Source organism: Hevea brasiliensis, chromosome 12 (assembly GCF_030052815.1).
Source record: "Hevea brasiliensis isolate MT/VB/25A 57/8 chromosome 12, ASM3005281v1, whole genome shotgun sequence".
NCBI classification, from domain to species: domain Eukaryota; kingdom Viridiplantae; phylum Streptophyta; class Magnoliopsida; order Malpighiales; family Euphorbiaceae; genus Hevea; species Hevea brasiliensis.
In genome coordinates this window covers 23,295,142-23,316,776 of record NC_079504.1, presented here as the reverse complement: position 1 = coordinate 23,316,776, position 21,635 = coordinate 23,295,142, and the positions used below count along the sequence as shown (strand labels likewise).

Genomic DNA, 21,635 nt, shown 5'->3' with positions numbered 1-21,635 from the left:
GCAATATATGTTGCATAGGCTATGCAGGACAGTTGCATAAGGGGAATATAACCTGTGCAGTTCTGCAGAAGTAGCAGAAAGAGTTGCACAGGCTATGCAAAAGTTGTGCATGAGGAAATTCATAGCTGTGCAGTGTATACAAAAGCTGCTGCATGGGAATTGGCAAGGGGAAATGTACAACCAGCAGTAAAAGTATGGAAATATATATATAGTATGGGCAGATATGTACAGGAGGGCAATAAGTGCAATGAAAATTAAAGAAGACTAATGTAATAGCTATCCAATAAAACTTCAAGAAAAACAGAATGTAAAACAAACTAATTCAGAACTAACAAACATAATCCAAAACAAACTATAAATGTTTGAACATATGTACAAAGGAAAAAGTCCTACAAGTTAGAACAAAAGTAAAACAAACACTAATCTAGTTCTATTGTCTTGCCCTTGTCTAAGGATGTTGCTAAAGGGCTTGTGGCTGCTGCCGGCTGTCGAAAAGATGGTGCTGGAGGAGGTGATGGAGGTGGGGGTGGCATACCCAGAAAGATCATGAGTTGCTTCACCATCTCCTTCAGTTCTTTCTGCTTGTCCCTGGTTTCCATGACAAGGTCAAATAGTTGATCATGACGATCCTTGAGTGTATCAAGACCACTGTCAAGCTTCCTATCCACAAAGTAGATATCATCACTAAGCCTGTCAAGGTAGGTGAATAAGGCTTTAGTGTTGAATGCAGGAGGTGCTGTGGATGAGGTAGGTTCAGTTGTAGGAGGAATTGGCTGAGCAGAGGCTGCTGGAATGTCCTGAGCAGGCGGAGGGGGTGGGGTATATCGATGACAATGGAGAGACTTCGAGAGGAGAGGCGGGGCGGGAATGTGGAGGGGACTCCATTGCCGATGGAGAAGAGATAGGGGGAAATGAAAATGTAGGGGGGGATTTAGGGTTTTCGTGATGAGAGTGCTGGTGGAGAAGATGGGAGAGAGACGGCGAGAATGCCGGAAGGAATGGAGGTTGAAGGGCGGTCGTGGGGTGAAGAGTCGGGAAGTGGAGGTGGGAAGTTTTGTTTGCCGAAAATGAATTTGAATCGGGTTTGTAGGAGACTGCATAAGGGGAAAATGATTTATGCATAACCTGTGCACTCTTTTGTACATGTTTCAAAATGATTTAAACTTCAGAGAAATGCTTATGCACAAGTGCATAGGTCATGCACTGTCCTTATGCATGTTTCGGTGACCCTTGAAATGTTGAGGAGCGAAGTCATGCGGGAGTGCCTAAGTTATGCACTCCCCTTATGCATCTCTCGGCGGAAGTGGTGTTTCAGAAAATCGGGTCATGCAGAAGTGCATAGGTTATGCACTCTGCTCATGCACTGTTCGGCAATTTTTTGGAATTTTGGTTGGTGGTCATGCAGATGTGCATAAGCTATGCACTCTGCTTATGCACTCTGCGGTGGGTTTTGAAATTCAGAATCTTTGGTTATGCAGAAGTGCATAGGCTATGCACATTGCTTATGCAGGTCTCGGCAACTTTTGGAATTTTCTGATTTCTGGTTATGCAGAAGTGCATAGGTTATGCACTCTGCTTATGCACCCCTCGGCAAAGTTTGGAAATTCAGAGTTTTGGTTATGCAGAAGTGCATAACTTATGCACCTTCCTTATGCACCCCTCGGCAAGTGTGATTTTTGTGGGTTTTTGGTTATGCAGAAGTGCATAGGTTATGCACTCTGCTTATGCACCCCTCGGCAAAGTTTGGAAATTCAGAGTTTTGGTTATGCAGAAGTGCATAACTTATGCATCTTGCTTATGCAGGTCTCGGCAGGTTTGATTTTTCTGGAGTTTCTGATTATGCAGAAGTGCATAGGCTATGCACTCTGGTTATGCAGACTTCAGCAGAGAGAGAAAATGCAGAATTTTTGGTTATGCAGAAGTGCATAAGTCATGCACTCACCTTATGCAAGTTTTGACAGATATGAAATTTGACAAAATGAGGTTATGCAGAGTTGCATAAGCTATGCACTCTGCTTATGCACTTGCAATAAAGGTGAAAAATGGCAAGAATTGTGGTTATGCAGGATTGCATAAGCTATGCAGTTGCTTATGCACAATTTAACAAGATCAAGAATGCAATAGAACATGGATTGCAAGTGTGAAAAATACCCTAAAATGAAGAAATATAATTCCATGAAGCATAAACCACAAGAAATTCTCACTAAAAACACATCAATATATACAAAGTGTATCAAAAAGGCATCACACAAGCATGTAGACATTGATCCTACATAAAAGACCTTTGAGAACTATGCCATTTTAAGTCAAATTCTGCAAATCAACATTTAGCACATAAAACTCCATAAAAATCTGCATAAAGTTGCATCTAACCACAAATGAGAAATGAACTCTCCAAGATTTGCCAAGAAAATGCAGCATTTCTACCTTGTATCCTATAACCCAAAGAAGCTCAAAACTGCAAAAATGACCAACTAACCACCATAATATCATTATAAGCACAAATATTAGAAAATTACACACCCAACCTCACCAAAAGCACAAGTCATTAGCTGCAGACACTCTTTTTGCTGCAGACTGTACTTAGTTTTCCTCTGCAATAACCAGATTGCAGCTCAAGGACAGAATCTATCTGCTACAGACTTTTCCTTTTCTACAGATGGCACTTTTCCTCTGCATAAACCAAATTGCAGCTCCTGCACAGATTATGCAGCAAAAACCAATCAGTTTTTGGGAAAATTTGAAGGACAAAATTTTCAAGTTAAGAATCACTTCCCCATCAGTTTACCAGCCTTTCTTCATTGAATTACATCTACAAGGGACAAGATTTAACAATGTCAAAAATTTAATTTGGGGAGATTTAAGATAAAAACAAAATTAATGAAAATGAAAGCAAATCAACAAAAGCAAAATAAAAGGACTTGGGATGCCTCCCAAGAGGGCTATTTTATAGTCCTTAGCTGGACTCTTCGTGAATTTCACTGAAAAGAGGTGAGGGATTGGAGAGCTTATAACAGCTTGCTCCCTTTATTGGGTCTCCAGTTATGTAATGCTTCAATCTATGCCCATTGACCTTAAAATTCCCAGATTTTTCACTCCAAATTTCTATTGCTCCATAAGGGAAAACCTTAGAAACTCTATACGGACCAGTCCACCTTGACTTGAGTTTTCCAGGGAACAATTTCAATCTTGAGTTGAACAACAAAACTGAATCACCTTCTTTGAATTCCTTTTTCCTCAGATGCTTATCATGCCAAACTTTAGTTCTTTCTTTGTAAATACGGGCACTTTCATAAGCATCCATCCTCAATTCCTCAAGCTCATTAAGTTGTAACAATCTTTTCTCACCAGCTTGCTTAAGATCAAAATTCAAGGTCTGAATGGCCCAATATGCTCTATGTTCTAGTTCCACAGGTAAATGACAAGACTTACCATACACCAACCTAAAGGGAGTAGTTCCTATAGGGGTTTTGTAGGCAGTCCTATATGCCCATAGAGCATCATCTAGTTTGATAGACCAATCTTTCCTAGAATTGTTCACTGTTTTCTCCAAAATATGCTTGAGCTCTCTGTTAGAAATTTCAACTTGTCCTGAAGTTTGAGGATGGTATGGGATAGCTATCTTGTGCACTACACCATACTTCCTCATTAAGCTCTCAAATTGCTTATTACAAAAATGGGAACCCCCATCACTAATTATAGCCCTAGGAGCTCCAAATCTGCTCAAGACAAATTTCTTCAAGAATTTCACTACCACTCTTGCATCATTAGTTGGAGTTGCAATAGCTTCCACCCACTTTGACACATAGTCAACCCCAACTAAGATGTATCTATTACCATATGAAGGAGGGAATGGCCCCATAAAATCTATTCCCCAAACATCAAATAATTCCACTTCAAGAATATTATTTAGGGGCATTTGATCTCTTTTTGACAAATTTCCACTCCTTTAACATTTATCACAATCCAACACAATTTTCCTCACATCCTTAAAAAGATTTGGCCAAAAGAAACCAGCTTGCAAAATTTTAATAGCTGTCTTAGAGATGCCAAAATGACCTCCATAATCAGAAGCATGGCAATGATGCAAAATACTCTGTATCTCCTCTTCAGGAATACATCTTCTAATTAGACCATCACAACATCTCCTAAAGAGTAAAGGATCATCCCATCTATAAAACTTCACCTCATGCAAAAACTTTTTCTTTTGTTGCCATGTCATACCTAGAGGTAAAACTCCACAAGATAGATAATTCACAAAGTCTGCATACCAAGGTAGTTTAGCAACAAGAGAGAAAAGTTGTTCATCCAAGAAAAACTCATCAATAGGGATTTCATCCAATTCTTCACCATCCAGTTTCAACCTACTAAGATTGTCAGCAACTACATTTTCAGCTCATTTCTTATCTCTAATCTCCAAATCAAATTCTTGTAACATCAGAATCCACCTAATGAGCCTAGGTTTAGCCTCCTTTTTACGGAGCAAATACCTGATGGCTGCATGATCTGAAAATATAACCACCTTTGAGTCAATAATGTAAGGTCTGAACTTTTCCAATGCAAAGACAATTGCCAAAAATTCCTTTTCAGTTGTTGCATAATTTGTTTGAGCCTCATCCAGTGTTCTACTAGCATAATAAATAGCATAAGCCTTTTTGTCCTTTCTTTGACCAAGAACAGCCCCAATTGCATAGTTGCTAGCATCACACATAATTTCAAAAGGTAGGCTCCAATCAGGTGGTTGCATGATTGGTGCAGTGATAAGAGCTTGCTTCAACCTGCAAAAGGCATCCAAACACTCTTGGTCAAATACAAATGGTGTGTCATTACTTAACAAATTAGACAAAGGTTTAGCTATTTTAGAAAAATCCTTAATAAAGCGTCTGTAGAACCCGGCGTGTCCTAGGAAACTTCGAATTCCCTTGACATTGGTAGGAGGAGCCATCTTCTCTATCACTTCAACTTTGGCTTTATCAACCTCTATTCCTCTATTAGACACCAAATGTCCAAGCACTATCCCTTCCTGAACCATGAAATGACACTTTTCCCAGTTTAACACAAGGTCGATTCGCACATCGCAAAATTTTAGAAAGGTTAGCCAAGCATATATCAAATGAAGATCCATAAATGTAAAAATCGTCCATAAAACCTCCATTATGTCTTCAATGAAATCTGAGAAGATTGCCATCATGCACCTTTGAAAAGTGGCTGGTGCATTACACAACCCAAACGGCATCCTTCTATAAGCAAAGGTTCCATATGGACAAGTAAAAGTGGTTTTCTCTTGATCATTTGGATGGATAAGGATTTGAAAAAAACCTGAATATCCATCTAAATAGCAAAAGTAAGAATGCCTAGCTAGTCTTTCCAACATCTGATCAATGAAGGGAAGTGGAAAGTGATCTTTTCTAGTGGCAACATTTAATTTTCTGTAATCTATGCACATTCGCCAACTAGTCACTGTTCTGGTGGGAATTAATTCATTATTTTCATTTTTGACAACTGTCATTCCACCCTTTTTTGGAACAACATGTACTGGGCTCACCCAAGTACTATCTGAGATAGGGTAAATGATCCCTGCATCAAGCAACTTCAAAATTTCCTTTTTAACAACTTCTTTCATATTTGGGTTCAACCTCCTCTGATGTTCAATAGATGGTTTACAATTTTCTTCCAAACTGATTCTATGCATGCAAAAGTGTGGGCTTATTCCCTTAATGTCATCTATGGTGTATCCCAAAACTTTCCTAAATTGTCTCAACACTCTTAACAACTTATCAGCCTCTAAAGTACTCAAATTTGCATTTACAATTACTGGATAAGTGTTATTAGTGCCAAGAAATTCATACCTGAGCTGAGAAGGAAGTTGCTTAAGTTCTACCTTAGGTGCATCTTCTTCCTTGAATGATGGTTGCTTAAATTTAGCTTTTTCCTTTTGTGTGAGTTGAAAGACTGGAGCAGAAATGAATTGTGGACTTCCCTCTAAGTGTTGAGCATATGCAGCTACATGAGGGTTGTCATAATCTATGCCTCCTCCATGAACCAAACAATTTTCGAGTGGGTCTTCTGGATATTTCTTTCTGAAGTGTTCTTTAACCAGCTCATCAATGATATCAACTCTCAAGCAAGTATCAGCTTCAGAATGATGCTTTTTCATAGTGTTATTAATATTGAAAACCAATTGCTCTTCACCAACCCTAAGAGTCAGCTTTTCTCCTTTCACATCAATCAATGCTCCTGCTGTAGCTAGAAAGGGTCTTCCCAAGATAATTGGAATATTAAAATCTTCCTCCATGTCCAAGATGACAAAGTCAACAGGTATGTAGAACTTCCCAACCTTCAGAGGCACATTCTCCAAAATCCCTTCAGGATACTTAATTGACCTATCAGCTAACTGAAGAGAAATGTGGGTTGGTTTAAGATCTCCCATGTTGAGCTTCTCATAAATGGAAAGGGGCATAAGGCTAACACTAGCCCCTAAATCACATAAGGCTTTTGTAGAACAAGACTCTCCAATGTGGCATGGAATTGAAAAACTCCCTGGATCCTTAAGCTTTGGAGGAAGTTTCCTTTGGAGGATAGCACTACATTCTTCTGTCAAAGCTACAGTTTCATCATCTTCAAGTTTCCTCTTGTTTGAGAGAATTTCTTTCAAGAATTTCGCATAAGAGGGCATTTGTGAAAGAGCATCAACAAAAGGCACATTTATGTAAAGTTTCTTCAAAACCTCTAAGAACTTCCCAAATTGCTTATCAAGCTTGGCTTTGTGAAATCTTTGTGGAAAGGGAAGCTGTGGCTTGTAGCGTTCAGGAGGTATATATTTCTCTTCTTTTTCTTCAATTTCCTCTTTACATTTTTCTGCACTCTCTTGTTTTTCACTCCAATCAGTTCTTTTTTCATTTTCTCTCTTCTCACTATTTTCACTCTTCTCATCATTTATAACTTTACCACTTCTTAAAGTAATAGCTTGACACTGCTCTCTTGGATTTTCTGGTTGACTTGGAAGCTTTCCAAAAGATTTGGCACTTGAGGAAGATGCTTGTTGTGCAATCTGATTTTCCAAAGATTCTTGTGTGTTTGCATCTGTTCCAGCCTTGCCTTCACCTCTCTCATCTCCTCATCATGCTTGTTTTGGTTAGCAAGTATCTGTTGCAATAAAGCTTCAGTGGTGGAATTTCGTTCTTGCTGTTTTGGTGGAGGGTTCATATTTTTCTGCTGAAAATTAGGCAATAGTTGCCTATTTTGCTGATATGGAACTTGACTCTGCTGTTGTGGTTGAAAATTCTGATTTTGAACTTGATTTTGCTGATTTCCCCATGAAAAGTTGGGGTGATTCCTCCAATTTGGATTGTAAGTTTGAGAATAAGGATTCCCCATTTGCTTGTTTCCATAATTACCAACATATGCTGCTTGTTCTCCATAGTCTACTCCACAGCTGGTTGTTTCCTCTGCATAAGCCACTTGTTGTGAACTTCCAGCTGATGATGATGAACTAACCAACATACTCAAATCTTCCATCTTCTTAGCAAGGACATTTGTAAGTGCATCAAACTTTGCATTAATCATGTTGAATGGATCAAGATCATACATTCCAGCAGCTTGCCTTTTCTGAGTTGGAGCTGGTCCTCTTGGACTACTCCAAAGATGAGTATTATTTGCAATTTTCTCCAGTAGCTCATAAGCTTCATCTTCATGCTTTATAATAAATTCTCCTCCTGTTTGAGCATCAATAATCCCTCTGATTGCAGGAGTGACATTTGTGTAGAAATTCTGATTTATCATCCATTTTGGAATGGCATGATGTGGGCATAATCTCTCTAATTCTTTCCATCTCATCCATGACTCATAAAGAGTTTCATCTTCTCTTGGTCTGAAAGCTGTCATTTGATTCCTCAACTCTTGAGTTTTTCCAGGTGGAAAATATTGTGCAAGAAATGCATCAGTGAGTTGCTCCCAATTTGTGATGGAGTTGTGAGGTAAAGAATCAAGCCAATCCAATGCTCTATCTTTCAAAGAGAATGGGAATAGCTTCAATCTTGCTGCATCATCAGATACTCCAGGTTGTTTTTGCATATCACAAATCATAGCAAACTTCTTCAGGTGTGTGTGTGGATTTTCAGAAGGATGTCCTCCAAATTGAGAATTTTGAATCATTTGAAGAACTCCAAAATCCATCTTGTAACTATTTGCATCAATCCTTGGTCTTGCTATGCTCTCTCTCAAGTCATCAAAACGAGGAAAAGCATGATCCATCATACTTCCCCTAGGCACGTTAGCATTAACAACTTCTTCCCCTTGGGCTTCATTTTCATTGTTTTGACCATTTCCAGCATTACCAACACCAATTCTAATTCTTTCATCAGCCATGTCTGCTTCTAATTCAGTTTCTCTCAAAGCTTCTTTTTTTTTTCTGGTTTCTTTCTTGTTGGCCTTACAAAATTTCTCTATTTCGGGATTGAACAATAAGGATGTATCACTTGAGCTTCTAGCTCTTCTCATAAAAGATTAAAAGTACCTGAAAAAGAACAAACAAACACAAAATGAAAAGATAACAAAAATAAAACTAAAAACAACTAAAATAATCAAGAATTCAATCTTAAACAAACAACTCCCCGGCAACGGCGCCAAAAACTTGATGCGTCCCAACCGCAAGTGCACGGGTCGTACAAGTAGTATAGAAAAATATCGATCCCACGAGGAGTTGTGTTAATGATTGAATTTTCGATATAAAAGTTGACTAAATTGAAGTATTTATGAAATTAAAATAATGAATTAATGGGTAATGGAGTATGAAATCTAAATGTGCAAATTTAATATTCTATTCAACAATGTATTAATTAAACTAAAATTGCATCAAATAGAAATAAGCAAGTTCAAATATGGCAATATTTAAAATGGCAAATGATTAAATTTGATTAGAAATTAACAATGGTAAAAAGGTGATTCCGGAGTTCGGGATTTCATATTCGAGCTATTTTGGGATTTAAATCGGTTATCCAATTTTATGAAACTTATGGGTTTTAAGGAGATTAATTCTTAAATCCTTTGAATTCCCTTTCGAGTGAGACAAAGAGTGCCTTAATCAAACTAATCCTACTTTCGTGGAGTTAGAATTAATTAAGACCCATTAAGTTCTTTAATTAATCTGTGAATCCTCTTAATCCTTAGCCTATTTCTAGGTCTAAGTTAATTAAGTCCAATTTCTTGATTATCTATCACAAGGCCTTCTCCTTTCGGTGCTTCAACCATGGATTAAGAACATCACTTAATGGGATCCTACACTAAGCATGTCATTAAGCATACAAGAAATGAATAAAACTCATTAAGACCACAAAATATGGATTAACCAATCAAAATCCACAAAATATCTCAAATATTACAACCCTTACTCCAGAATCAAAAGTAAACTACTCACTATCCATAATGCTTACAAGATATGATGAGTTTAAATGGAAATAAAGCTTTAATCTAAGCTAAGAAGTAAGGAATTAAACACTAGAAATGTAGAAAAGTGTAAAGAAAGGAAGAAATCTGCAAATCTTAGTTGAAAATGGTGTGGAAGGTGAAGATGACTCTTCAAATTCTGCTCAGCCTCCTCCTCTTCTTCTTTGCTCCCCTGTCTCTCTCTAAAATAGGAAAATGAGACTATATATAGCATTTTTCTGACATGGAGCCCTAAAATAGTATGTTCTAGGAGGAATTATTTGAGGGAATCTCCTGCCAGCTCATTAATGAACTCTTCAAGGGACTGCATAAGTGAACTGCATAAGTTATGCAGTCCCTTATGCGCTGGATCTGGGTCACTTATGCGAAACTGCATGACTTGGTGCATAGGTTATGCACAATTTCGTGAATGTGCATAAGGGAGGCGAGAATGTGCATAAGCTATGCAGTCTCCTTATGCACATTTCGGCTGGTTCTGGAACAGTGATCTTTCTCCTTATGCAGATCTGCATAGCTTATGCAGCAAGTTATGCACAGTTTGGTCAATGCATATTTCAGCTTGAAAACTTGTTTTTGACATCTTTTTGCTCTAGAAGACACTCCTCAATGGCAAAATTCTCTTTAGTCCTTCAAAAACACCATTTTTCCTACAAAACAAAGTAAAAATTACAAATTAATGCAAAATCGACAATTATGAAAAACTAACTAATTTACTAATGAAATTAGCTAAAGATAACTAATAATAGAATAAAAAGGGTTATAAAATTAGACCTAAAAGACTATGCAAAATGTATGCATCATGGATCTGATGAACACTATCTTTAGACCATACCTCGACCAGTTTGTTGTGGTATTTATCGATGATATATTGGTCTATTCGAGGAATGCAGAAGAGCATGATAGACATCTGCGGATTGTACTGCAGACTTTGAGAGAGAAACAGCTATATGCCAAACTGTTGAAATGTGAATTTTGGCTAAAGGAGATATCCTTTTTGGGGCATGTAGTATCAGAAGAGGGTATTAAGGTAGATCCTAGCAAAATTGAAGTTGTCCTTAATTGGAAGCCACCCAGAAATGTCACAGAGATTCGCAGTTTTCTGGGTTTAGCTGGATACTACCGTAGATTTGTGAAGGGATTCTCCATGATGGCATCTCCATTGACCAAGCTACTTAGAAAGGATGTGAAATTTCAGTGGACGGACAAATGCCAGCAAAGTTTTGATGAATTGAAGAGATATTTGACAGAGGCTCCAGTCTTGACTTTACCTACACCGGGTAAAGAATATATAATTTACAGCGATGCTTCTCATAATGGGTTAGGTTGTGTGTTGATGCAAGATCGAAATGTCATTGCCTATGCATCACGCCAGCTGAAACCGCATGAGAGGAATTATCCAACACATGATTTGGAGCTTGCAGCAATTGTGTTTGCTCTTAAGATCTGGAGACATTATTTGTATGGGGAGAAGTGCTACATCTACACAGATCATAAGAGTTTGAAGTATTTGGGCACCCAAAAAGAGTTGAATTTGAGACAGAGGAGATGGTTAGAGTTGATAAAAGACTATGATTATCTGATAGACTATCAGCCAGGAAAAGCTAATGTTGTGAGTCGCAAGACTATGGCAAGTCTACAGGTTACTCCTTTGTCTTTGGTACATGAGTTGAAATCATTACATGCCAGTTTAGAGATTAATGATGTGGGGCAAACAGCAGTTGCATGGCATGTACAACCAGTGTTAATTGATTAGATTAGAATGGCTGCTCAGAATGATGAAAGGTATCAGAAGCTGTTGGAAGAAGTCCGGCAGGGCAAGAAACTAGAGTTCTCAATTAGAGATGATGGTCTACTGTTACACCAGGGTAGAATGTGTGTTCCTAATGATGTTAATTTGAGGCAGATCATTTTGAAGGAAGCACATGAGTCTCCTTTTGCTATGCACCCTGGTGGTACAAAAATGTATAGAGGGCTAAAGGAGCATTACTGGTGGATGGGTTTAAAAAGAGACGTGGCAGAGTTTGTATCCAAATGCCTGACTTGTCAGCAAGTAAAGGCAGAGCATCAAGTACCAACTGGGTTTTACATCCATTATCAATGCCAGAATGGAAATGGGAAAGAATAACGATGGATTTTGTGATGGGACTTCCAAAGACACAGAAGGGTCATGATGCAGTATGGGTCATTGTTGATAGACTGACTAAGTCTGCTCATTTTCTGCCAGTCCGAATGGACTACAGTTTAGACAGATTGGCCAGATTGTACATCGATGAGATTGTGAGACTGCATGGAGTGCCAGTATCTATCGTATCAGACAGAGATCCTAGGTTCACTTCTAGATTCTGGGGTAGTCTTCAGAGAGCCCTAGGAACTAGATTGAACTTCGATCTTGCATTCCACCCACGCATGGATGGCCACCCGAGAGGGTAATTCAGATCTTGGAGGATATGCTACGAGCTTGTGTGATTGAGTTTGAGGGTAGTTGGGATACACACTTGCCTTTGATTGAGTTTGCTTATAACAACAGCTATCAATCAAGCATTGGGATGCCTCCATATGAAGCTTTGTATGGCAGAAAATGTAGAACCCCGTTGTATTCGGATGACGTGGGTGAAAGAAAAATGATAAGACCCGAAATTGTTCAACAGACTGAAGAGAAAATCAGGGTGATCAGGGGTCGACTTAAAACTGCATCAGACCGTCAAAAGTCCTAAGTTGATTTGAAAAGAAGGGATATTGAGTATGCAGTGGGTGAGAAAGTTTTCCTCAAGGTTTCTCCTTGGAAGAGGATTATGAGATTCGGCAGAAAGGGGAAACTAAGTCCTCGTTTCATTGGGCCATATGAGGTATTGGAAAGAGTGGGTCCTTTGGCATATCGGTTGGCACTACCTCCAGAGTTGGAGAAGATACATAATGTCTTCCATGTGTCTATGCTGAGGAGGTATTGATCAGACCCATCTCATGTACTACCAGTAGAAGAAATAGAAGTGAATCCAGACCTCACATATGAAGAAGAACCCATAAAGATTCTGGCTTATGAGGTGAAGCAGCTACGGAATAAGCAGATACCATTGGTAAAAGTGCTGTGGAACCATCATTCGGGCCAAGAAGCTACTTGGAAACGAGAGGAGGACACGAGGAGACAACACCCACAGCTATTCAGAGATTGATACCAGGTAAAATTTCGAGACGAAATTTATTTAAGGGGGGAAGAATTGTAACACCCCTATTTGTATAGCCTGGTATATTTCACTGTTCCGGTGACCGGTGTCGGTCCGGACAATTAATGGGATTAGGGCCACACTTAAGACAACTTGAGAAGCCATAAACACAAATAATTAGTAATGTTTAATTAGTTAACTATAAATAAGAAAAACAGAACATAAGAGGTTAAACGAAATGAGAGTCACAAATGATGAGTGACCTCCTGAACGATCAGCGAAGTCATTTTAAACTCAAATTTCGAACAGTAAAAAGTGACGCTGCGGTCCTTAGGACCCTTATGAACACAGTGGAAAAGAGAAAATCACGAAAAAGAACTGTTAAGTCAGTCAAATAATTAGGTCAGGGAGCCGGAAGAAATATTGGATTATTTGCAAACCGGAATGAACCGGCGATGGGCAATTTGGTCAATTGACCGAGAGTGACTCGACCTAATCACAAATAAAATCGGAGAAAAGAAAATTTCGGAATCGAGAATTAAATTAAAGAACTAATAGAAAAAAATAAATAGAAAAAAAAAAGAAAGAAGATGGAAAAGTCAAAGGTGATGACATCATGCATGATGTCATAAAGGATTAATTAATTTATTTTATTAAATTGGGATTTTTGGTCTTCTAAAAGGGGATAATTACTAACAATTAAAAAGAAAAAAATCACTTTCTTCCTCCCCATGTCCAACCGTCCCTCTCTCTCACCATTTCTCTCAAAAATCCTCCATTGATGAATATTTGAAGCTCAAGCAAAATGCTTTTGCTTGTTGTGTCTCGATGAACAATTGAAGGTGAGCAATTGTGGTGCATGTAAGACAAGGCATTGGCAACACCTTTAACAATGTTTACCCTCTTACTCCAATCCAAATCTTTAGCTTTTTTATCATTGCCTAGGATTGTGGCCAAGTTACCGCCTTCAAGGTACTCATAAACCAGAAATGAGTGTCGTGCATACGAACAAAAGCCATAAAGTTTTACTATGTTCTGATGCCTTATCTTGGTTAATGCCCTCGTCTCGTTCAAGAACTCTTTATCACATGTCCTCTCGCCATCATGAAATGAGTGAAGCTTCTTCACGGCTACTATACTTCCTGATGGCAAATTTGCTTTGTAGACGCTGCCACATCCCCCCTTCCCGATGCAATATACAGTATCAAAACTATCGGTAGCTTTTATGCTTTCGTCATGCATGATTCTTCCAACAGAGCTTGATATCAAAAATTCTTCATCTTCTTAATCATTTTGTTTTGCTTCTAGATCTTGTTTTCGTTTTTGTAAACAGAAAAAAGCTCCCAAAAAAACGAGAAATGAAAAAGCTCCGCAAAGAAACAAGAAACTATTAGAAACAACATTTTATGGCCCCTTTGGGAGGTATATTTGTTGATTGGAAAATTGAATGGTGACAAAACTGGGGCATCCCCACACAATCCTTTGTTCCCTTGAAATGCTTCTACGGAAGCATTTTGAAATGCTTTATTGGAAAGAATGGGACCTTCCAATTCGTTGTAGGATATATCGATGGACAACAAACCTTGCATATCTTTGAAACTATCTGGAATAGAACCAGACAGATTATCGTGGGATAGATTCAGCATCTACAAGCTCTCTAAACTACCCAATTGTGATGGTATCTTTCCTATGAGAAAGTTGCGGATTAAATCCAACCCCGATAAGTGCGATAAGTGAGTTAACTTCCCCATCTGAATTGGAATTCTTGGGTAAACTCATTATTACTCAAATTCAAGTAGATGAGTTTAGCTAAGTTTCCAATGTTTTCTGGAATTGATTGGTTGAATCTGTTTGCCGATAAGTCGAGATACTCAAGATCAGTTAACGATCCAAATTCTGAAGGTAGGCGATCAGAGAGTTGATTGTCGTTTAAAATCACCTTAACCAAAGAAGTCAATTTCCCCAATTCCTTGGGGATGCTCCCAGCTATTTTATTCGAAGAAAGATTAAGTCCTCTTAGCCGAGCCGCATTTACAATTTCAGGTAGAATTGTACCAGTTATTTTGTTGCCTGCCATCATTAGAGTTGTCAAATTTTGACACTCCCCAGTTGGATGATATTTCCCCTTCGAATTTATTGTAGCTTAGATCTATAAATTCAAGGTTTGGATAAAAGCCGAAGTCTTCGGATATATTTCCAATGAATTGATTTCCTCCTAGCCGAACTCTGACAAAGCTTTTGCAATCTCTACAGCCTTTAGGAATTGGGCCGTCGAGATTGTTGTCGTTGACAGTGAAGTTCTGAAGCTTTTTATTTTGGCAAATGGTCTGGGGCGAATGACCAATCAACTTGTTTTTGTTTAGTTGAAGTACAGTCAATTTTGGTAGACTTGCTATCTGTTCAGGAATTTACCAGGAGAGTTGGCTGTCACGAAGATACAAATATTGTAACTCGCTCAACTTAGCCAAGGAAGCTGGGATAGGACGACTAAGTTGATTTTCACTCAACCCCAGATTAGAAATAAACTTCAAGTTTCCCAACTCATTAGGAATTGGGCCAGAGAGTTTATTTTCATAGAGATGAAGAAGGGTGAGATTTGTCAGACTACATAGTGTTGTCAGAATTGGACCAGAAAGATTGTTTCCTCAAAGGCTTCGCATGTAGAGACTTCAAGTGTCCGATTTGCTAGGGAATTGGACCAGAAAGTTTATTTTGGAACATAAACAACGTATATAGGTTTTTCATGTTCCCAAAAGTAAAAGGGATGGGACCTGATAGACTGTTGGTATTCATGTAAAGTTCAACCAAATTATTAAGGTTTCCCAATTCTGGTGGAATAGAACCAGAAAGTTGATTGTTATAGAGAAGCAGCCGGTCCATCTTGGTCAAATTACCAACAGAAGCAGGAATATGACCATCTAGATTGTTGGTATACAGGGCAAGCTCAACAAGGGAACTTAACTGCCTATTTCTGAAGGAATTTAGCCATTTAACTGATTTGAAGCAAGGTGCAGGGTATGGAGGTTTGTTAGGAGGCCAATCTGGGGAGGGATGCTCCCAGACAAGAGGTTATATGCCAAATGAAGATAAACGAGTTTGGAAAGTTGAGTGATTCCAAGTGGGATGGTGCCATAGAGTAGATTCACGCTAAGATTTATATTAGCAACATCAGGAAAGGAAGAGAAGGAAAGCTCATGGAGTGTCCCATTTAAACTTGCGTTTGTGAGATTTAGTGTCTCGACCCTTCCTTCTGCGTTGCAAGAAATTCCAAGCCAATTGCAGAGGTTTGTTCTTGGATCAGAATTGGTGGCATTTTTAGGATGGTGATGCCATTTTAATGATATGTTAGAATCTTTAAAGTTGTGAAGGGTGGCTGCCCACTTGAGAAGAGCATTAGCTTCTTGAGTAGAGTCAGAAGCAACGCTAAGTGAGGAATGTAATAGAATGAATACAACAAGGGAAATATGCAAGGCTAGATTCTCCAAGATGAATCTTGCCATGGCTCTTGTTTTGCTCTGTTTCGCAAATTATACTTCATTGCTCTATTTATATACAGCCAGCACCTCCCTCTCCATAGAAGAACAAGACCTGATAAGGTCCATTTATGGAAACAATCTTATTAATAAAAAAAATTAAAAATAAAATATTTATTAAAAATCAGGTGCAAGGAAGTCTGCTTAAGAAAAATATTTATCTGTATAATAATTACCTAGTCAAAGTAATTTCAATTTGATTTCTAATTTTTTTAAGGTTAAATGACTTTCGTTTCTATGCATCTAATATTATTTATAAAATTTATTTTGAAATCATGGTCATGACATATCGGCTTCTTTTTCTGTGTTTTTTTTGCTTTTGGCAGTAGAATTTTTATTAATTTATTTATTTATTCATCTTTCTTTTTGGCAAAAGAATCCATTAGTTGTCATGTCTTTACAATTATCAGCGACTTTCTTAATGTGAGCAAATCCATAAGATGATAGCAAATTCACCAATCAACTGAGTTAAATGCTTGAGTTTCGATTATTAAAAAGAAGAGCACAATAACAACAATGAGAACAAGTGACCCTTCTTTAATGACACTTAGTATTTCAAAGTCTGCAGTCGTTAACTTTTTCTAGTTGTCCTATTTTGTTTCTTTTTATTGGTTAATAATTTCTTTGCTGTATAGAAGCCTTCAAATTGATTAATTTTAATTTTTTCAAAAAAAAAATATTAGATATATCCCTGATTTATATATAAAATAGGAAATTTATTTAGAAATTATTTTAATTTTGACTTACCACTTCATGTATAAGATATATTATAAACCAATCAAATGAAAACATATCAGCACTGTATATGTATTATATTTGTATTTATTTTTATTTAAAAAAATATTTTTACACTTATATTTTTTTAGAACCTGTTTAGTATTATTGTTGGAATTACTGTTAAAAAATATATTTTTAAATATATTAATTAAAAAATATTTAAAATAATTTAAAATTAAATTTAATAAGTTTTAATTACGATAATATTAAAATTAAAAAAAACTTTTTCTGAACTATTTTTTTTAATTTATTCATTAATTTTTTAAAGATTATTCATTAATTTTATAAAAAAGTTAGCAAAACATATTTTAAATAAAGTAAAAATTAAATAAAATAAAACATTTTTATTTAAATGGAGAATAATGAATAAATAAATAAATATTTATTAAGTAAATTTATATGAGATAATAAATAATATTTAATTATAATTTATACACACTAATTGAATTTATAATTACTAATAAATAAAATTGTATATATTATATAAATATTAATATTTTAAAAATAATTTTTAAAAATTATAATTGATGGGTGAGGCTGCATGGGCTTGGGCTCCACCCCAATATATATATATATATATATATATATATATATATATATATATATATATATATATATAAAAGTCATCATTAAAAATTAAAAAAAAAAAAAAAGTTGAGCTTTCGTTAAAATAACAGGCTAGAGGCCTAAACACAATATAAGCTCTTAGCCTAGCAAACACAATTTCTAGCTATAACTTTCATTAAAATAACAGGCCAGAGGCCCAAATACAATACAAGCTCATAGCCCAGTAAATACAATTTCTAGCTATAAAAAAATCAAACTCTGTCTAAACAAAAGTCCAAGTCCATTACAACGGAAACCCCATCAAAAAATAGGTTCATACCCAAAACGGATAACCCAATAGAATGTTCATTTGGATAACGACTGACAAAGAGCATACATGTCTGGCCTAGACTGTGGATTGACATTTAAGCATGAAAATGCTAGACTTACTATGAATGCCCATTTGTCTTCAACCTCAAGTGAATGAGGCAGCAAACGCTCATCCAACAAATTATTGAATGCTATCTCCATATTGCCTGAATGCGATAACATTGTAGAAATCAGATCACCAGGATGCTTTCCTTTGATGACTTCCAGTATCAACACTCCAAAGCTGTACACATCGCATTTTTCTGTCACTTTCATTGTGTATGCAAGCTCTGCAAAGACAAAAAAATTTTATATATACATAGAGTTTTTTAATATTTGAAAGTCAAAAAGATTTATTTAGTATTACTGCGTACACCATTATTAAAAAAAAAATACTATTTCAATTGTGTCACTAAGCTATTAAAAATTACTTCTAAGTTAAATTTATTATGTTTTAGTTATATAATCTACAAAAACAACTAAAAATTTTGTCAAACTATGTAAGTTTTAACCTCATTTTTGGTTCAAAATATATTACCTGGTGCTACATATCCGTAGGTGCCTGCAAGCATAGTCCGATTGGAAGAATCTAGGTTGAGAAGCTTAGCTGTGCCAAAATCCGAAACATGAGCTTCATATTCTGAGTCCAGCAGAACATTCTTGCTTGATATGTCTCTGTGAACAATTGGTGGTATGCACTCATGGTGCATGTGGTACAAGGCATAAGCTACACCTTTTATAACCGTGAGCCTTTTGTCCCAGTCAAATTCTTTTGCAGCTTCATCATTGCATAGGATCGTGGCCAGGCTACCCCTAGGGAGGTACTCATAAACTAGAAATGTGTGTCGGACGTGCGAACAAAAACCATAGAGTTTTACAACATTTCGATGCCTTACCTCTGTTAATACCCTTATCTCATTCAGGAATTCTTTCTGATCTGCCATCTCATCAAGAGGTAACGAATGGAATTTCTTTACAGCTACAGTATCACCCGATAACAATTCTGCTCTGTAGACTCGCCCAAATCTGCCCTCTCCAATGCAGTACATGCTGTCAAAATTCTTGGTTGCTTCTATGATTTCTCGGTGCATTGTTTTTCCATCGAAAATTGATATGGAAAGCAACTCTTCGTTATTCATGTTGCTTCGTATCACTGAGCCTCTTTTCCTTGTTCGGAAACTGAACAACATGATAATTAAACCGCAGAGTAGGACAAGTGCTCCGAAAATAGGAAAGACAATCATCAGAGAAAATTTTATGCCCTTTCCCAAAACATGTTTGTGAATCTTAGCAATCTTGCAAGGCTGCAGACCACTAGCATTGCCACAGAGTCCTCTGTTACCTTTCAATGCAGCATCTTGAAATACTTTGCTGTTGGGAATGGGACCCCACAACTCGTTATCTGATAGATCAACGGATCGCAATTTAGGCAGTTGCGCTAACGTTGCTGGAATGATACCATTGAGCTTGTTGTGAGAAAGATTCAGTATCTCCAAGGTTCGCAAACTTGAAAATTTTGCCGGTATCTCTCCAGTGAGCATGTTGTGACTAAGATCGAGCTGGGACAAGCCATGCAGTTCTGGAATGGGACCAGTGAGGTGATTGTGAGATAGATTCAATATATCCAGGCTCTGGATGCTTCCGAATCTATCTGATATTTCTCCACTGAGGAAGTTCCGACTTAAATCCAACACCGACAAGTGAGTTAACTTCCCCAATTGAATTGGAATTTCTTGGCTAAACTCATTACAGCTTAAATTCAAGTAGTTGAGTTTAGCTAAGTTTCCAACATCGTCAGGAATCGATTTGTTCAATCTGTTTGCCGACAGGTCTAGATACTCAAGATCGGATAATGATCCAAATTCTGAAGGCATCCCTTCGGAAAGGTGATTGTCGTTTAAAATCAACTTCACCAAAGAAGTCAATTTCCCCAATTCCTTAGGAATCCTTCCAACTAAATGATTTGAAGAAAGATCAAGTATATGTAGCTGAAAGGCATTTCCAATATCAGTTGGTATCCTACCCGAAATATTATTCGCTGCAATCTTTAGGTTCGACAAGTAGTGACACCTCCCCCAGTTGGATGAGATTTCACCAGAAAATTTATTGTAGCTTAGATCAATGAACTGCAGGTTCGGATAGACACCAAAATCTTCAGAGATGTTTCCATGGAGTTGGTTTTCGTCAAAACGGGCTCTGACTAAGCTTGAGCAATTTTTCAAACTTCTGGGGATTGGACCTCGGAGTTGGTTGTCATTCACATCCAATCTCTCAAGTGATCCTCCAAGGCAAATATTTTGGGGCAAAAAACCAGTCAATTGGTTTTTGTCAAGGTTCAGGTAAGATAATTTGCTTAGATTTCCAATTTCATGGGGGATGGAACCAGAAAGTTGGTTGTCACGAAGGAATAGCATTTCTAAGTTGCTTAAACGACCAAATGAAGCAGGAATCGAACCATTTAGTTGATTCTCACTTAACTCTAGATCAACAAGAGACGATAAGTTTCCCAGCTCTTTAGGAATGGATCCAGAAAGTTGATTTTGGTATAAATGAAGTAATTCAATGTTCCCTAGACGACCTAATGATGCCGGAATTGGACCAGAAAGATTGTTTGTTTTAAGGCTTAGATTCCAAAGAGACTCCAAATTTCCGATTTCTTCAGGGATGGGACCGGAAAGTTGATTGTTAAAAATGTATAACACAATGAGTTTCTTTAAATAGCCTAAAGTGGAAGGGATGGAACCTGTTAGGTGGTTGGTGTCCAGGTAAAGTTCAACCAACTTGGAGAGCTTTCCAATTTCTTGAGGAATGGAACCCGAGAGTGAATTATTGTAAAGAGATAACCAAAAAAGGTTAGTCAAATTGCCCAAGCAAGAAGGAATTGAATCATCAAGACGATTCATATCCAATGCAAGCTCTTCAAGCAAACTTAATTGACACATTTCTCTTGGAATGGAGCCATTTAACTTATTTTCACTGAGGTGTAATGTTGTAAGATTTGTTAGAAGGCCAATTTCTGGTGGAATTTTTCCGGACAGCAGATTAATTTGCAAATCAAGATAGATAAGCTTGGAAAGGTGACCGATTTGAGGTGGGATGATGCCATATAATTCGTTTACACTGAGATCAACGTATGCAATTTTAGGAAGGGACGAGAATGGAAATTCTTGGAGCATACCTTTTAAACCGTAACTTGTGAGGTTGACAACATGGACTCTTCCAGCTTTGTTGCACCTAATTCCATTCCAGGAACACGGGCTTGCATTCGTTTCAAGGTGGCTAGAACGAGAAGTATTGGTGGCATTTCCAGGATAAAGAATCCACGAGGACAGAAGTGGGTTGGTCTGGTTAAGGCTGGCTTTCCATTTTAGCAGGGAACGTGCTTCATCAATAGAGTTAGAAGCAACATTAAGTGAAGAAAGTGAAATAACAAGCAGGATCAAAGGAACAAGTATTAGTACTCTCTTCGAGGTTGAGAATCCCATGATTCTTGTTTAAATGCAAGGCAAATAGTGATTCAGGACTCGATAAGCAAATGTGGACGTGCACACTTCTAATATATAATATCCCGAGCTTTACAAAATGTGTAAGAGAAAGACCTCAAAGCCTGGAGAAAGAAGTCTTCCACCACCTTTCACATCATTATCACCCCTGCTGTTTAAGTTATTACTTAGAGTAACCACATAACGTGAAATTTAAGCTGCTTAATCAAATTCAAACCCAGCATCACATGCTGTTCTTCTTCTCATTTTTTGTAGGAAACAGAATGTCTCCCTACATCAATTTAAATATTAGCGAGATTAGT

General features: G+C 37.3%; 3 protein-coding genes and 1 non-coding gene across 4 annotated transcripts; 1 reads left to right on the top strand and 3 right to left on the bottom strand.

Moving 5' to 3' along the window:
• Positions 1-7,792: 7,792 nt before the first annotated feature.
• Positions 7,793-7,900, top strand: LOC131171601 (small nucleolar RNA R71). The gene has a single exon (XR_009142261.1). It is a non-coding gene; the product is annotated as a small nucleolar RNA R71 (small nucleolar RNA).
• A 5,419-nt stretch (positions 7,901-13,319) lies between these two features.
• Positions 13,320-13,847, bottom strand: LOC131171144 (MDIS1-interacting receptor like kinase 2-like). Its single transcript, XM_058130605.1, has one exon. The coding sequence runs from the start codon at positions 13,845-13,847 to the stop codon at positions 13,320-13,322; it is 528 nt and encodes a 175-aa protein (XP_057986588.1).
• Positions 13,848-13,909: 62 nt separating this feature from the next.
• Positions 13,910-16,105, bottom strand: LOC110668653 (probable leucine-rich repeat receptor-like protein kinase At1g35710). The gene is made up of 4 exons (XM_058130604.1): positions 15,669-16,105; positions 15,377-15,576; positions 14,391-14,675; positions 13,910-14,208 (listed from the first exon to the last, which is right to left on the bottom strand). The coding sequence occupies exons 1-4, from the start codon at positions 16,103-16,105 to the stop codon at positions 13,910-13,912; spliced, it is 1,221 nt and encodes a 406-aa protein (XP_057986587.1).
• A 1,722-nt stretch (positions 16,106-17,827) lies between these two features.
• LOC131171143 (MDIS1-interacting receptor like kinase 2-like) lies at positions 17,828-21,315 on the bottom strand. The gene is made up of 4 exons (XM_058130603.1): positions 20,808-21,315; positions 19,372-20,747; positions 18,369-19,227; positions 17,828-18,120 (listed from the first exon to the last, which is right to left on the bottom strand). Exons 1-4 carry the CDS (start codon positions 21,313-21,315, stop codon positions 17,828-17,830), a joined length of 3,036 nt encoding a protein of 1,011 aa, XP_057986586.1.
• Positions 21,316-21,635: the final 320 nt, after the last annotated feature.

Bases quoted from the DNA above. Each gene is read 5' to 3' on its own strand.
- LOC131171144 (XM_058130605.1), bottom strand. From the start codon at position 13,847: ATGCATGACGAAAGCATAAAAGCTACCGATAGTTTTGATACTGTATAT.
- LOC131171143 (XM_058130603.1), bottom strand. From the start codon at position 21,315: ATGGGATTCTCAACCTCGAAGAGAGTACTAATACTTGTTCCTTTGATC. The intron at 19,228-19,371 runs ATGCTCACTGGA...CTATCAGATAAC, and splicing joins AGCTCGATCTTAGTCACAAC to GAGTTGTGGGGTCCCATTCC. The intron at 18,121-18,368 runs GTAATATATTTT...TTGTCTTTGCAG, and splicing joins CTACGGATATGTAGCACCAG to AGCTTGCATACACAATGAAA.
- LOC110668653 (XM_058130604.1), bottom strand. From the start codon at position 16,105: ATGGCAAGATTCATCTTGGAGAATCTAGCCTTGCATATTTCCCTTGTT. The intron at 15,577-15,668 runs GTCTGGGAGCAT...AAATTCCTTCAG, and splicing joins CATTTGGCATATAACCTCTT to AAATAGGCAGTTAAGTTCCC. The intron at 14,209-14,390 runs GTAATAATGAGT...GTTCTATTCCAG, and splicing joins ACTCATCTACTTGAATTTGA to ATAGTTTCAAAGATATGCAA.